The sequence below is a fragment of the Ochlerotatus camptorhynchus genome, unplaced genomic scaffold, assembly GCF_037179485.1.
Source record: "Ochlerotatus camptorhynchus isolate MF236.1 unplaced genomic scaffold, CSIRO-AGI_Acam_v1.1 ptg000240l, whole genome shotgun sequence".
NCBI classification, from domain to species: domain Eukaryota; kingdom Metazoa; phylum Arthropoda; class Insecta; order Diptera; family Culicidae; genus Ochlerotatus; species Ochlerotatus camptorhynchus.
This window is the reverse complement of record NW_027040730.1, coordinates 377,088-392,232: the sequence shown is the minus strand read 5'-3', so window position 1 is coordinate 392,232 and position 15,145 is coordinate 377,088. Positions and strand designations below refer to the sequence as shown.

At 37.2% G+C, this 15,145-nt stretch overlaps 1 protein-coding gene across 1 annotated transcript in view; it reads left to right on the top strand.

Annotated features, from left to right (window-relative positions):
• The first annotated feature begins 288 nt into the window (after positions 1-288).
• Positions 289-15,145, top strand: part of LOC135704422 (putative phosphatidate phosphatase) — a 41,167-nt gene continuing 26,310 nt past the window's right edge. The window contains exons 1-2 of the mRNA XM_065225874.1: positions 289-572; positions 3,298-3,897. Of these exons, the coding sequence (XP_065081946.1) occupies positions 3,651-3,897 (247 nt within the window). The 5' untranslated portion in view covers positions 289-572; positions 3,298-3,650. The remainder of the gene's footprint in view (positions 573-3,297; positions 3,898-15,145) is intronic.

The following is a 15,145-nucleotide window of genomic DNA, read 5'->3' as shown; positions in this document are numbered from 1 at the left end:
CAGCTGTTCTAATCTCGTCAAAAAATATACCGAGTTCAGTGAAAAAAGTTAGTGTGAAAAAACATGAGCAAATTTAACGTCCAACTTGAATTTTCCGTGAAAGTAGAAAGGGTATATGTGGATGCCCAGTGGGGCATAATGTTTTTCGATACTTTCGATATTTCTGACGACCATCATGCTCTAAATTCCTGTTTTAAGAACTAGAAGAGCGAGAAGAGCAGAGTCAAAGCAAAAACAACCAACCTCCTCGATCCAGTCCAGACCAGACACTCTCCGACGGAGCACAGTAATTTCTCTCAGAAACAGCTGAAACGTCACAGCGTACGGACGTCTTTATTTTACGTGCGGTGCAACAAAATACTGCATTGTTATTACCTTGGCGGTCGAGCGAACCTCTCTCAATCGCGTTCGTGGACATGAATTATCAGTGAATGCTATATACCTCTTTAGGTAATGATTATTTCGAAAGGATAGCTACGATGAAAAGATAGTAAAGTGCAGTGACGTCAGTGTGATGACAAAAATAAATCAGTGCCTTATGATTGTGATAGATAGTAATGTGTTGTGAGCAGGTGAGATGAAAGGTTCTGAGATTAAATTCAATAACATTTGTACCACTGTCTCCCATCACAAGTTACCTTGAAACTGCACGAAACATCATAACATAGAAGGAACAGAATCATCGAGTTGTTGTCAAACCGGTTTCCCATAAATTAGCTCGAAGTAGCGGAAAGCATTCCAACAGTGAAACGGTGACTAAGAATGCGTTAGAAGAGCCAATGAATCGATGTTGTTATCTGGGGGAAGGCAGTATGGACGGCGTGGATAACCTTTTTTTCTCCCATCAGTCGTTTACTTTTCAGCATTGCCTTATCTTATCGTTGTATGCTTGTGCAATTCGAAGAAACCTACATAAACAAACAGAAGCTTTCTGCAGATGTTGACCGAACGTTACGCAACAAATAGTAAACAATCTCCTTTATTTTCGTATTCGATCCATACCTTTTTTGTATGGACTATCCGTTTCATTCAAAACGGGGAAAAGAGCGAATACTTTATTTTAACTGATTTACTTATGTACATACTTGTAAAACTGCGATTACTACTTCTATTAATTTTCTATCTACACAGCTAGAATGAGCATCAGACTAGACCAATGCATAAATACAAATTGTGTACGTTGTGTTATGGAGATCGTTCAATAGTTCGATAGGAATTCTAATAAGTTTTAATATTTATTTTAAATGTAGGTCGTAGTAGTATAGGTAACAAGTTAATGACTCGTTGTTAAGATGGGGATTGGAATATGCAGTTAAAAATTACTCTTACGTTGAAGAATTTAAAAATTGAGGACGTTGATTCAAATGTTCATAGAAGAATGCGCCTCACATTTTTTTTTTGCAGTAAAACAGGTCTACTCTAGAATTCTGGTTGTCAATGTTGTAAATAAATGAAAGATCACTGATCCAAACATCATACTAAATTCAGTTTTTTGTTAAAACACCGACATAATAGGTACTAAGATTTCCAATACTTTTTCCAAATCGTAATAAAGAGAATCAGGCTTGCTTCCACTCACTTGCTATAAAACAATACTTTTCGGGATTGTGGAATCATTAGATGTTATCATAATAATCAGTAGTTGTAAGTTACAAAAAGAGGTTGTGAAGTATGTGGCACATACAACCTTTCAATATTGCTTCCAAAGCCTCACAATGAGCGATTTTATGATTCGTGAGCGCTCACTCTGAGTGAACGCTCACGAATCATAAGAACGTTGATTGTGACGTTTTGAAAGCGAAATTGACAGGTTTTACGGGTCAAACGCATACTTTACAACCTCTTCTTGTAGCTTACAAGTACAACATATTATAAGGTCCAATGATTTAATAATTACTAAAAACATTTTTTTTATAGCTAGTGAGTGGAAGCAACCATGCAGATAATCAAACATGTTGTTCACAAATGTAAAATGAGTTGTTCGAAAAATAGTTAATGTGGGGCACATACAGTTTATTACATTATGTATTCATTAAATTCTTCTTCTTTGACTTTATTGCGTTCCTGCTGGGATTTTTACGCCAGCCGTCAACTTAGTGTTCTAGATGCACTTACACAGTTGGTAATTGAGAGCTTTATAAGCCTGTACCATTTTGCATTAGTATGATTGTGTGGCAAGGACAATCATACTCTAACGCAGGGAAGTCGAGAAATTTTCTTTCCCGGAAAATTCCTACACCGGCCCGGGAATCGAACCCAGCCATCTCCAGCATGGTCTTGCTTTGTAACTGTGCCATTACCGAATGAGCTAATATAAACAATATAGGGTAGAGAACTACTTCGGCCTAATCACCCATTTTTAGCCTATCGAGCAGAAAACTTCAAATAAATCCATGATTTCAGAGTTAACAAGTCAATTATGCGTTTGGTACCATACTTTAGTTAATAAGCTACGGAACGAAGTCAATGAGAACGCGTGATATGAAGGTTTGCACCCATTATTCCCAAAAAAAAAGAAGCGCTCCGACTGAATCAATTTTTATCTTCATCCGATAGGCCGAAGTGAATTCATTGGCGTTTCAATGTTTTATTTTTTTTTTTTTATTATTATAGAGATTTTTAGCCATAGGCTCGTTCATCTCTTAAGGCGTTTCAATGCGTTAGGCAGTGTTTAGAATCCGTAGTCCGAGTTTGGCGTCAAGAAGCAGTGTTAGACTTTTGACAATATCTTAACGATTGGTTTTTATTTATCAAATCTTACGGTACATACGGAAAGGTAAATAAATTTGGAAGCCATCAGTAATAATAACATTCCGTTTGGTGCTAAACTGCGCTAGATTAAGAAATACGGTTGTGCTTAATAGGCCGGAAATGGGATAGTTAACCCTATATCAATATATATACGTTTGTTTCACGCTCAATGTGCCATATATGTATCGATATCGAAGAAAATGCCGAGATGAGAAACATTGATCTTTTTGGAAAACTAATCGCTGAAATACCAATTAGTAGAGAGTCTACTGTATTACATAAAAAAAAAGCTGTACGACCATTAATAATGCAATAAGCTTAATAAGCTTGAATAAATCATCACAACTTATACAGATATAAGGCGCATGGTTTTGCCATTTAGAACGTCACTGAGGTAAATCGACGTGTAAAATAGGTTACGCTAATTACCCATTCACACATTATGTCATAATACCCCACGCGCGAAGATGTATACGTTAGAATAACCGTGATTTAAAAACGTAAACAAAAGCAATGCTAATTTGTTGCTTCTTTTCTCTCTTCTAGATATTCGTTCACCTGTTCGATTGTGATATGTACAGCCGATGCTTTCTGCATGATTCATCAGTATCCTATTTTGTTTGGCATGCTTATGTTGGTACTCACAAACTCCTTCATCACAGTAAAAATGCCAACGAATTCAAGTTTAAGCTTATATGACTAATAAGCGCAACGTCACGCCTGTGAGTCACATGAATGTTTTAAATCAACCCTGCGACGTTGAGTGATTTTATCACTACCAGTGTGTAGAGGTGTATCGCGTGTAATTAGGTATCTTGTGTGAGCATTGTGAACGTTGAACGAAAATAGTAGTGTGTGGAACGTTGATAAGCTCGGACGACGCATTCGTGTACATATAAATGAGTGTTTCCGGAGTAGCGACATCTGAAGCAACACCGTTGAGAAGCAATCAAGTACAACCCACCGCAAGTGATCAGGTGCCACACCAACAACCGCATGCTGGTAGTAATAGCACCGGTAGCAACAATAGCAACAGTGGAGCCTCGAATCCCAATAGTGAAGTGCCAATCATTAAAAGCGGAACCATGGATGACACAAAACGAATATTGATTCGTGTTGGAATCGACTTTGTCATTTTGTGCTGCGGTAAGTTTGCAATGAACTTTTTTATTATCTGCAGGGAATCACAACAGAGAGAGCCACCAACAATAAAGACAAAACGCTTGCGAAGACTACTCACCACGATAAAGTATCTCTGTAATATAACATGATCGACACACCACAGACAAACGGACATAACACTAGCAAATTCATCATCGAACAAGAATTTAACGGACAATTTAAAAGTATTGAAGTTGCTAGTACCGCCACCTGTGGCGCGCATAGTGAATTCCCTTGCGTTTGACGTTTACACACTACCACCATCTGTTAAGTGTAGTGCCCACCACAGTGTACTCAACAGATGGCGGTAATGTTTTAGCGACGATGTTTTACAGTGAAAAATATTCAATGTGTTATGTCTGTTTGTCTGTGGACACACAGTGGAAGAAAGCCGAATAAAAATGCTTACAAGCTTTGTTGCAACAAAGGCGGTAGACGACAAAGGCTGCTCGGAACGGTGAAATGACATTCTCCATTTTTAACTTTTTATTTAATCCAAATTCAAATCAATATACATTCATGTTTTAACCTAGATGCTCCAGCTACTACAATAACTTATCAACCTTATTTGTTAGGATTACAGCCATGCCATAGCAAAACGATATAGTGATCTTCGTAAAAAAATGTAGTTTTGTTCCTTATTGCATAATATTAGACCCGTATTTTTTTTTTTTTTTTTTGTCATTAGGGTGAACATTTTCAGTTTCAAACAACTTATTTACTTAGTGAATTTTGAAGATGATTGTTAATTTAAAATTTTAAATAAAATTGCGAAAATGTGGTTGCTCAATGTTTGATGTTGCATTTTTGAAAATGTTGATCAAAAAATACTTAACTAAAGGGTATTTCGACAATTCTAGGTCTAATCCAACTGAGTGTTGGCACATTCCTGAGTTGAACTGAAAATGGGTATTTGCGTCCCTTAATAGATGTTACACGTCTGACAAAACTTAATCTTTGAGTAGATTGGTGCGTCTGCTCGATCTAGCTTTGTCCAACACAAATCAATCCTTTGAGCGCATTGAAGCGCCTTTGAATAAATGGTAAAGAGTTAAGAGAAAAGGATGTTTTTTTTTCTTCTAATAGGGGAATTTACGTATTCTCGTCAATCTAAGCAGCGTCTGCACTTCTACTAGCATTTTCTCAGCGTCACGCACATATATGATGTGTCTGTTTGTTTACATTCATCTGCTGCTTGCTTCTCTATCCATTCCAATCGACAGAATTTTTCAAAACGTTTTGAAAGCGTTTTTACAACGCTCCAAACTTCTCAGGTGAGTGTGACTATTGTCGGCAGTCTCTTTTTCTTCGGCAACCTTCCCATTAGAACTGCGTGTTAACCAGCTGTTCTATTATCGGCAACTCGAAATCAACCTCATTTTGTAGTGCGTATGCTTCATTTGAAGAAAAATGTAGCATTAATGTAATTACTGGATTGCTCGATCGTTCAAATATAATCAGATTGAAGCTGAAAGGCTAAACAATCGTTTGGACACATTCAGGGAAGTGCGTTGATGGGAAAACATAGAGAAATTAACGTTTAAATTTTGGTTGCCGAAAACAGTCAATGGGTGCCGAAGCCAACATTTACCCTACTTGTAGTTCTTGTCCCTTATTGTGTTCTTAACAGCCTGATTAGATAAAGAAGGTACTAAACTAAACAATAGAATTTAGAATAATGCACGGGAAAAAAAATCCGATTGCATTTTCATGAATAAAAAATCACGAAATATAAAAAAACTTACCATTCCATGAAATCATAACAATGATTCATGATTCCGTGATGGAAATTCATGATTTCATAATGCAGCCGAGTCATACCCAGTGATGGCACGAGTCCTGGAGTTTAACATTTTTTCCTTAACATTTGATACTTTTTGCGATAACCATTGTGACGACACACAAAAAAAAACTGGCAAGCGGCAAAAATGTCATGACATTTCTAAACTGTTTTCTGCCAGCGACAGAACATTTTCGTACAAAGAAGCAGACAAGACAAGCGGCACGCGCGACATAAATTTATGTCGTGTAGAATTTTGCTGATTTCTGGCTAATTACTGCATGTATTTGATGTTTATTGCATGGAATTAAAAGATAAGAATGAAAACTGACCACTCATAAGCATTGATGTTAAAATTATGCGTAAATAAGGGAGTTGGTAATTTACTGTCACACGCAAACCTGCAGCTAAAATTTCATTACAATAAACTGTTTGGAAAAATCAGGCTGCGAGATTTTATTTATTCTCTATCTCCGCTGTTCGCTTGGAATGTAGTTATAAACGGCCGCCCGTGTGCTGGCTGTTTTGTTTCGCTCTGGACGATGGTTTTTCAAAAAATGTACTGTTGCCACCTCTGGTCATACCTGGCAAACCGTGTTCACCGCATAGGTATCTCTTATACGCCTTTTGCCTTCCATCTTATACAAGTAATGCTAGTCCAGTGGTCAAAGTAAGAGTTTGATGATCGTAAGGTTTTTGGTTTGAATCCAGTCTGATTTTTTTTTTACAAATTTTGGTTTAAAAGCTAATAGTCAAATTCATGAATTTAGTTCATGATTTTAACTCGGATGATTAATGATTTCGGGAATCTTGGGTGCGTTACGCAAACATTGCTCAAGATATTATGAATATTATTCATGATGTATTTTCATAACATGGAAATAATGCTTGGGGTAGCACTTTTATGTTTGAATAATGATTAAAAGATGCATAGACAAGCATTACCTTGACAGCGCAGAGTGACTTTATTGAGTATTCTAGATCTTCATTGTAAACCTGATTAGCTCGGAAAATTAGCATCTCAGTTAAGTTTTTGTATTATGATCTGGCTGGTATAGCAATTGAGATGGAATTAATTTACATAATTTTGGAAGTCAATACGCTGTTTTCTGACCATGAATTAGCGTTTGGTTAAGCGTATTATCCGGCATAAATTTCTTATGGAGCTAGGTCTCAAAATGTGCTCAAGTGAAAAAAAAAATATAATGGGATTAACTTCTTCTTTCCTTTATTTAACGTCGGTCTCTGTTCCGCAATCTAGTGCCAATCACCGACGGACATCGATTGCCATCCATTGACGGCAATCGAATGTGCAGGAAGGCAGCTTCCACACCTGCGTAGGATATCGCACCCATTCACAACACACATGGGCCGGGACCAACGGCTTTACTTCCCTTCCGAAGGAAGACGTGACCAGAGATTTTTATGCCTCAGAAAAATCCCACCGACCTCGGCTGGGATTGAACCCAGACCCATCGGGGTGTTAGAAAGCAGTCACGCTTACCACTACACCACCGGCGCCGGCTATAATGGGATTAACGACAAGTATATAAGATGTAGGAATACTGGGTGAATTTATGCCCCTAGCGTTCAGTTCGGAAATAGTCAAAACAGAACATTTAAGGGTGAGAAAATTATCATGCTAAGGACCCTTCTTGTATCGTATAATTCAATCAAGCTAAGAAACGGATCATTAACTTGCCGAGACGGTTGTAGTTTCTTTCACACATCACTATCAATGGTAGTAAAATCCCGGTTAGGTACTTGCTTTCACTGTTTACATGGCGCTTACCACATTTCAAATTTGTGCGGTCTCTGTATTTTATAACATATATTTAACTTATATAGTTGAAGATGCTAAGCGTCAAATAACAGACTTAAAGTGGTCATGTTATACGATAGATGGAGGAGATGAAAGTATAGAGTTGTTAAAGGCCCCAACCACGCGTTTGTGATCGTTCTTGTTGACCTGACAACTTTTTTTCTCCGGATCTTTGCTTCTGATCAACAGTCAGACGTTCTTCGAACCGTTTTATGATACCAGACACCGTGGAATTCGCAATTCTCAACTTTTTTCCGATGGCACGATGCGACAGATCCTTATTCTCAAAGTACTCGTGCAAAACTTTTTCGCGCACGCACTGCTCTTTCATCGCCCTTTTGAAAACTTTTGCGCACCTGATGAAAGCAGCTCACAGAGTATAATCAATACACATTAAACTATGTCTACGCAAAATTTCAATTCATTTTACCGAACGGATAACAAGTTAAAGTAATTTGAGTATGTGCGGATTTTAAACGGTACACCCTTTATTTGATAAAAAAAAATAACTTTATTGTTCAGCCACGGTTTGACTAAATAAACCATTAATCAAAACGTTCGTGCAAATAACTGGGGCCACATTATGCAACCAAGTCGAATCGATTTTTCCATACAAGCGTTCCATACGGAAAAAGGCTTCGTTGCGACTTACCCAATGAGGCCCCTGATTTTGCCAGTAACTCGATCAGTAACGTAAATCAACGATAAGGTGTGTTCTAAATACAAATACTGATAAGATAAATAGCTTTGTTTAAACTTGATCTTATTCAAGGTATTGGCAACAAATACTTACTTATATCATAGCTAAGGTAAGTGCGTCAATTAAAAAAAAGTGCTCCAGGTTTTAGCCCTAGGACCTAAATCAAATTTGAAATAAATTTTAATGATTTATTAGCATAGATAATATCTAGACCAACAATTGAAATAGGCGGAACAACCAAACATAAACAATGGCTTTAAACGCAAATTCCTCGAGACACAAAGCACATCCAAGCAATCTAACACCGTTATCTGATAGAGCTCACTTTCTTTATCGAATGGCATTGTTAGTTTGCGTGGGAATGTTTTGATTTTCGAGAATTTTGTGTTCAAAGCCATTGTTTACGTTTGGTTGTTCCGCCTATTTCAATTGTTGGTCTAGATATGTTCTTAGTTTGTAACGAAATACATTTGGTTAAGAGTGGAAAAAATTGATAGAGTCAATTATAGGACCACTACTGGCACACCCCTATGATACCCCAAACGACATTAATTTGATGATGTGTGGTCACTAACAATCGTATCGAATGATTCATAGGTATGAAATTCACGAAGTTACTCATATTATTCCTATTTAAATGCTGAGCTGAATATCGAAACATTCCGCAATCACAACAATGACTATCTAGAGGGAGGTGGATTAGCAAATATCCACGGTCCATAATTTTGATCGAATGTGTATGGATGTTTGTCCACGCAGGGAAGAAAAGGGGGTTTATATCTTCTCAAAATCTGTCTCCGTGGAATGTGAACAGGCACTAACTTACAGTCAATTATCCCTTCTTTTTTTCCTCTGTTCGGGACCTAACACCACTGTGACCAGTAATTTGATCTATTGTGTATATCCCGTGTCCTTAGTTTAGTGGATGTCGTATTACTCCATCACTACTTATTGAGAAATGATGAAGTATTCGATTTTTTTTTACAGTTGTCAATCTTGCATTCATGCTTGGCATACACAGTTTTGGTCACGAATGCTCATTTGCTTATAACTTTGCACACAGTTGACGGAACATAGTTCTTTTTGAAGCAGTAGATAGAATAGAGTGTAAGCTTGTTATAGATATGTAAAAAAAGTAGATTTTAATGCTAGTAGTAAAAGGTATTTGTTTTTGCGTTGTAAAAATGAGGTGAGAAATGCTCACTACACATCTCGGAATTTAAGTGTTAAATTGATTAGTGTTGATTCAAATGTTAAGCTTTACCTAATCTTCGCATATCTATAGTAAGCTATGAGCCTAATCTATCAATTACTTTAAAGAAAAATAAATTTCAACATCTGAGTGAAAAGTTATTACCAAATGAGCAGTTGGTGTGTACAACTGTGCATGCCAAGCATGCTTGCATTTATCGCAAGGATCCGACTCTAATTGAAAGGTCCCGATATACCCTTCGAAGTGTTGAAACACCCTCCAAAGGCGCGCCCCTTTGTCAGTCAAAATTTGATTCCTTAGCAACAAAATTAAACAATGACACCGATAATGACCTTGCAACCACGTCAAACTAGGGAACAACGAATAAAAGATTAGGAATCACCTAGATCACATTTTTTCTTTGCTTCAAGATCATCCTCGGTGGACAAAGTCGAGTCTTGTCACTATCAACAAGGCATAAAAAGTAACAAGGACTAAGATCTAGGCGAGTAAGAGAGGTGCCACAGTCGGAAGAAGTGTTAGTTTGTTTACTTAAATGAACCATACCCATTTTGTTATGGCAAGTTTGCTATACGAAATGCTCCTCGTGTTTATTAGTGAAATTCACATCAAAGATTGATTAATTGCGTAGGAAATCAGTTTGGCACGGCATTTGTAACCAGCATACACCTTCCGGTCGTATGAAACAGGTCAAAAACTGTCCAAATCCGCAGATAAAAATTTTTGTTTTGAATTTCTGTATAGCAAAATAGTGAACTTTTCGTGAACATTAACGGCCAAGAACTCACCAAGACTGGGAGACCGTGAGTTCCTGCCCACCTGTCATTTCCCATCTCGGACTAAGATGTGTTTCTTTGAGTCAGAACTTAAAATTATTGACTGCCTAGGCTGAGTGTGAAAGCACTGCACTATTCAATCCATTGCTCTGTGCCAAACGGCAAAGGACGAGGCAATGAAAGAGCCAACAAAAACATTCAGTCACTCACGAGCAGGCGACGCACACCACTTGCATTCGTTCACACAGCATGTAATTGGCGTTGACGGCGACTCTGTAGCGTGAAACATGGCGGACTTTGTACTATCCTTTCACTCCACCGAAAATTCCCATAAGAAGCTGTCTAAATTTGCTGGAAGAGCAAATTTTTCGACGGTGCCGTCAACGCCAATTGAGTCATTTTTCCATAGAAAATGTACGCTCAGTCATTCAAACCAAATATTGGGTACCATCACGGCAGAATAAACGTGTTGACTGAGCTACTGACTGAGTGCTCGGCTGTCAGTGACTCGTTTACCTCTGAATCATTCAGACTCTCACGAGGCAGTGAATGATGAGGCAGATGGCAGTTCATATTCATATCAAAATGACTCAATGAACCTGACTGTTTTGCGCACTGCTTTGAGTACTGAAAAATCCTGTTCCCCTAGTTTGAAGTAGTCAGGACTAGGAATCGGTAGTAGATCTTACATCCCGTAACGTACCACGAAAAGGTGATCACCCCCGTTATGAGGCCACGCAACTCTCCCTTACTCGATAGTCAAGGGACCATCAAGTTAGGAAGGTATCGAGTTATAGTACATCAGAAAAAAAACACTGTTTTCAAATTCTCTAACATAACCCAATAATGTAATTGTCTATTTAGCTTAGATTTTTATATGAAATTGGAAATTGTATTTAATGTGTTTTTCGTGCATTAGCAAAAAGAAATATTTTTTTCAGATTGTGTTACCTTAAAATTCACTCATGATTTAATCCTAAAACCTTTCTATTAGATTACAAATAAGCTCAATTTTGAATCTCAACCATAAATTTCACTGGTACAGCATTATCTAAAATTATCGACAACATAAATAATATAAAATCGGCTTATGGAGGCGATAATACATGAAAAAATAATCATAACATATCGAGTAATGGAGGTATCGAGGTAGGGAAATATCGAATTAGAGATAGAGACAGCATTGCTTGCAATATTGAAGGGACTTTGAGTTTCATAGAGCTAGGGAAAATATGAAGATACAGAATATCGAGTAAAGAAGAGCTGACTACCCAAAAGTAACCAACAAGCCCACTAATCGCCCTTTTTGCAATATAAGGCTGATACACAACTGATATAAAGTTCGGAAACCCTATATTAACCATATATCGCAAAAAGGGCGATTATCGGGTAGTTAGCGGGCTTGGTGGTTACTTGGGTATATATGTACGCACACCTTGTCGCCACGATTTCACACCAGAAACAATTTTCCATGTTTTGTTGTTGTGTATTTTTTTGTTTGTTTCCAAAACACTGAACAGCATTTCATAGTTTTTTTTTTCTTTGATTTTGTTTTCCGTGTTGAGCACCAATGCTACCGACGCCAGGGAGGCAGCTTCCACACCTGGACCCTACCTATCGGCTCATCAACTCATGAACCGGGGACCAACGGCTTGATCAGCATTTCATAGTTGTTGTGGTTTATTTGCACATATCATCCAAATTATGTGGGCCTAATCAATTAAAAAGAGAAATTAATGTAACGTAAAAATTATCAAATAGTACACCCATAGATTTTTTTTTATAGAAATCTAAAATTGTACCGAAATCTCAACAGTTGAATGTTCGGTCGTTTTTCTAATTACCAAAGGATCTGTAAAGCTATGATCAGACTAGACAGTTTCTCTGTCACATTATTTTTGCTGTTATTTTATTTGACTGCGACAGAGTATTAGTAAAATTTACTTTTATTTGCTGGTTTTTTAAGTTTCAGAATTTGATTTTACATTTCAATTGGTTAGCCTTTGGCTCTTCAACTTTGTTCTAGTTAATTGGTTATTCTAATGTGGTAATTGCTTTCTACGCTAATTTACAGGATATTCTTTTAAGGGCTTGTTTCCATTTGAATTTAAAAATTTGATAACCTACCTACTTGAGCACAGAAACCTACCTAACTACTTGAACTAGGTTCCCAAATCACGAATTGTGGTTTGATCGCAAACAGGTGACTCCGAACCTTTCGCTCCTCGAGTGTTTGAGGACCGACCAGGAGGTGAATCTCAGAATTACGAGTTCACGGTGGACTGTTAAGGATCATTCTGAGGATCTTGTTTTGGATCACCTGAAGCTTTAGGTGGTGGCACTTAGCACAACTCTCCCAGATTGGCATACCATACGCAATAGCCGGCAGAATGATCTGCTTGTGAACAGCAAGCTTGTTTTTGAGGGAGAGGGTGGTCTTCCTGTTTATCAGAGGGTAGAGCGACCTGATCAAGATGTTACACTTGGTGGATACCCCGCATCCATCAGCCAAAAATCCGGCAAATTATAATTAAGGCGGAGCATAGCTAGCCGTTCTACACCCAACCGGGGGATGTAAGATTCGCTTACAATTATGTGGGATTCATCATCAGAGGATGTTAGTGGAGACCGCATGAACCGAGGATGCGATATACCTAGCTGCGGTCCAATGCAAGAAAATTGGAGACCGAAAAATGTAGAGTGTATTAGTGAGGTAAATTTAGTTATGTCGAAAAAAAAATAGGGAACAGATTGCCGACTGGACTCGCAACCACGAACGTTGCGATTATCAGACCTGTGCTTTCTCCACTGCTCTCTGAAAGCTTCTGAATATGGATAGCCTAAAAGAAAACATTAAGCGTTCATTTTCTCGCATACTCGACTTCGTATGGTTTTTCTGCTGGAGAGATTCGAGCCAAGTGTGTGCGTCGTTCTACAATGTTCTACAATGTGCGTCGTTCTACAAGCTTACTGGTATAGTCGAAAGCGCAGATAGAACACGAAATAAAAAAGACAAAAACCGTTACATCGCCTGCATGGTCAATTTCTAACATTCGTTGCGATGTTCATGCACAGAGGATGATAGGAAACGGAACTAACATTCATTGTAATAGATTTTTGGTTTGCGTGTATAGCATAATTCTTCAAGTAGGAGGGACATACAATGTTAATCTGAAAGCATAATTAAAGGTACCGTCTGATAATTTCAGTGCTTGGTACTGAAATTGTCGATTCCGTGCAATAATGTCACAAGTCGAATTTTTATATTTACTTAGATTTTAAGCAAAGGACGGCAAGTAGTAGGGAGTATCATTCCGCAAAAACCAATTTTAAAATTCGTGAAAAATAAAAGATATATGCCTTTGCTACTTTAAAAAAAAGCCAAAAATTAAGTAGCATCTAAGGCACATGTTGAGTTGTGCCTATGTTGCCCATACAAATATGCAATTTAGTTATCCTTTAGCATGTTGTTCAATATGGCCACAACTCAAAGAAGTAAACCAATTTTTTCGGGACCCTCTGATCTTAAAGCTACTTCTAACCTTGAAATTACAGGCCTTACTGTTGATATCAATTCCGTTTTGTATGTAGATGGTTGAAACAATTATCTGAATAGTAATAAAAATAACAAATTTATCTAGAGTACAAATCCTAGCAAGATTGTCCCGCTGACAGCAGTAGTGCCTAATCATTCAGGACCATTTTTAACGCTGCAACAATCCATGCAACAATGATACCAGATAAAATAGCGAAAGGCCCTTTTTAAGGGCCACAAAAAATATAGAGTTAAAATTATAGATCTTGAACAATTTAAAGCATCAAACCCAAAAACTAATGCACCGAGCAATGCGGTCCTACGTCAAGTTTCCGTTCGTGCCCCTAGGAACAGACTGTTCTACTTTTCCGTTTTTTTATGCCCAACTTTTATTTTAATTAATATTTTTAGAAAAATCAAAGCGTATTTTTTTGGCACCCGAGCAGAGAATGAAATCAATGTGATAACATAATTAGAAATTCTGATATATCCCGAACACGAGAAAATAACTTATGAATACCAAAATCATATATGATTACAACATTACTGAATACTTCTTCTTGATTATCTTTAGTACTGGGAATTCACTGAGTGTTCTTTGAACACTTCCAGAGTTGATAATTGAGGCAACTACAATCATACTCTATGTCCAGGGAAGTCTAGAAATATTTCGACTCAAAAAATTCTTAGACCGAACCGGGAATCAAACCCAGCTATCTCCAGCATGGTCTTACTTTATAGCTGGCTCTTTACCGACTGAGCTAAGTGTGGCCTAAATATGATATTGGCTAGCCTGACATAATGGGTAAAATACCAAAAATTATATCTAAAAATGTTCGATGAATAACGAAGTAATAAATAATTTAGTTATTATGATAACTGATATAATCAACACTGTTTTTCTGCCAGAATAACATAATATGTTATTTAAGAGGTCTTCCAATACCAATCCAATAACTCTTTTAGGCGTTTTATTTTACAAAATATTGGAATTGTGCATGATAAAATTTTAACAAATTATCAAAAGGAGCAATCAATATAATATTATGTATTTAACTACATAAAAAAGTATATCAAAGTTTAGTATCAATGCTTGTATGGTAAGTAATTTTCAATGTGCATTCATTGACCCATTTAGCGCAAAATGTATGAAACTATGGATCATTATGTTTTATACTATACAGACTATAGTACTAATGGCATCATCTATTCTTTATCAGAACGAGAAACAATCATTCGGTGGTACAAATAACAAACAAATATATCATGAACCTTATTTGTAATTATAGACAAGTCCTAGAATAAAGCTAAAAAATGCTCGTTTCAGTTAAAATACTATATTTTCTGAGTTCTGAAACAATGAGGCATTACAATGATAATTTGCATTTGTAAGATGTAACAAGAGGA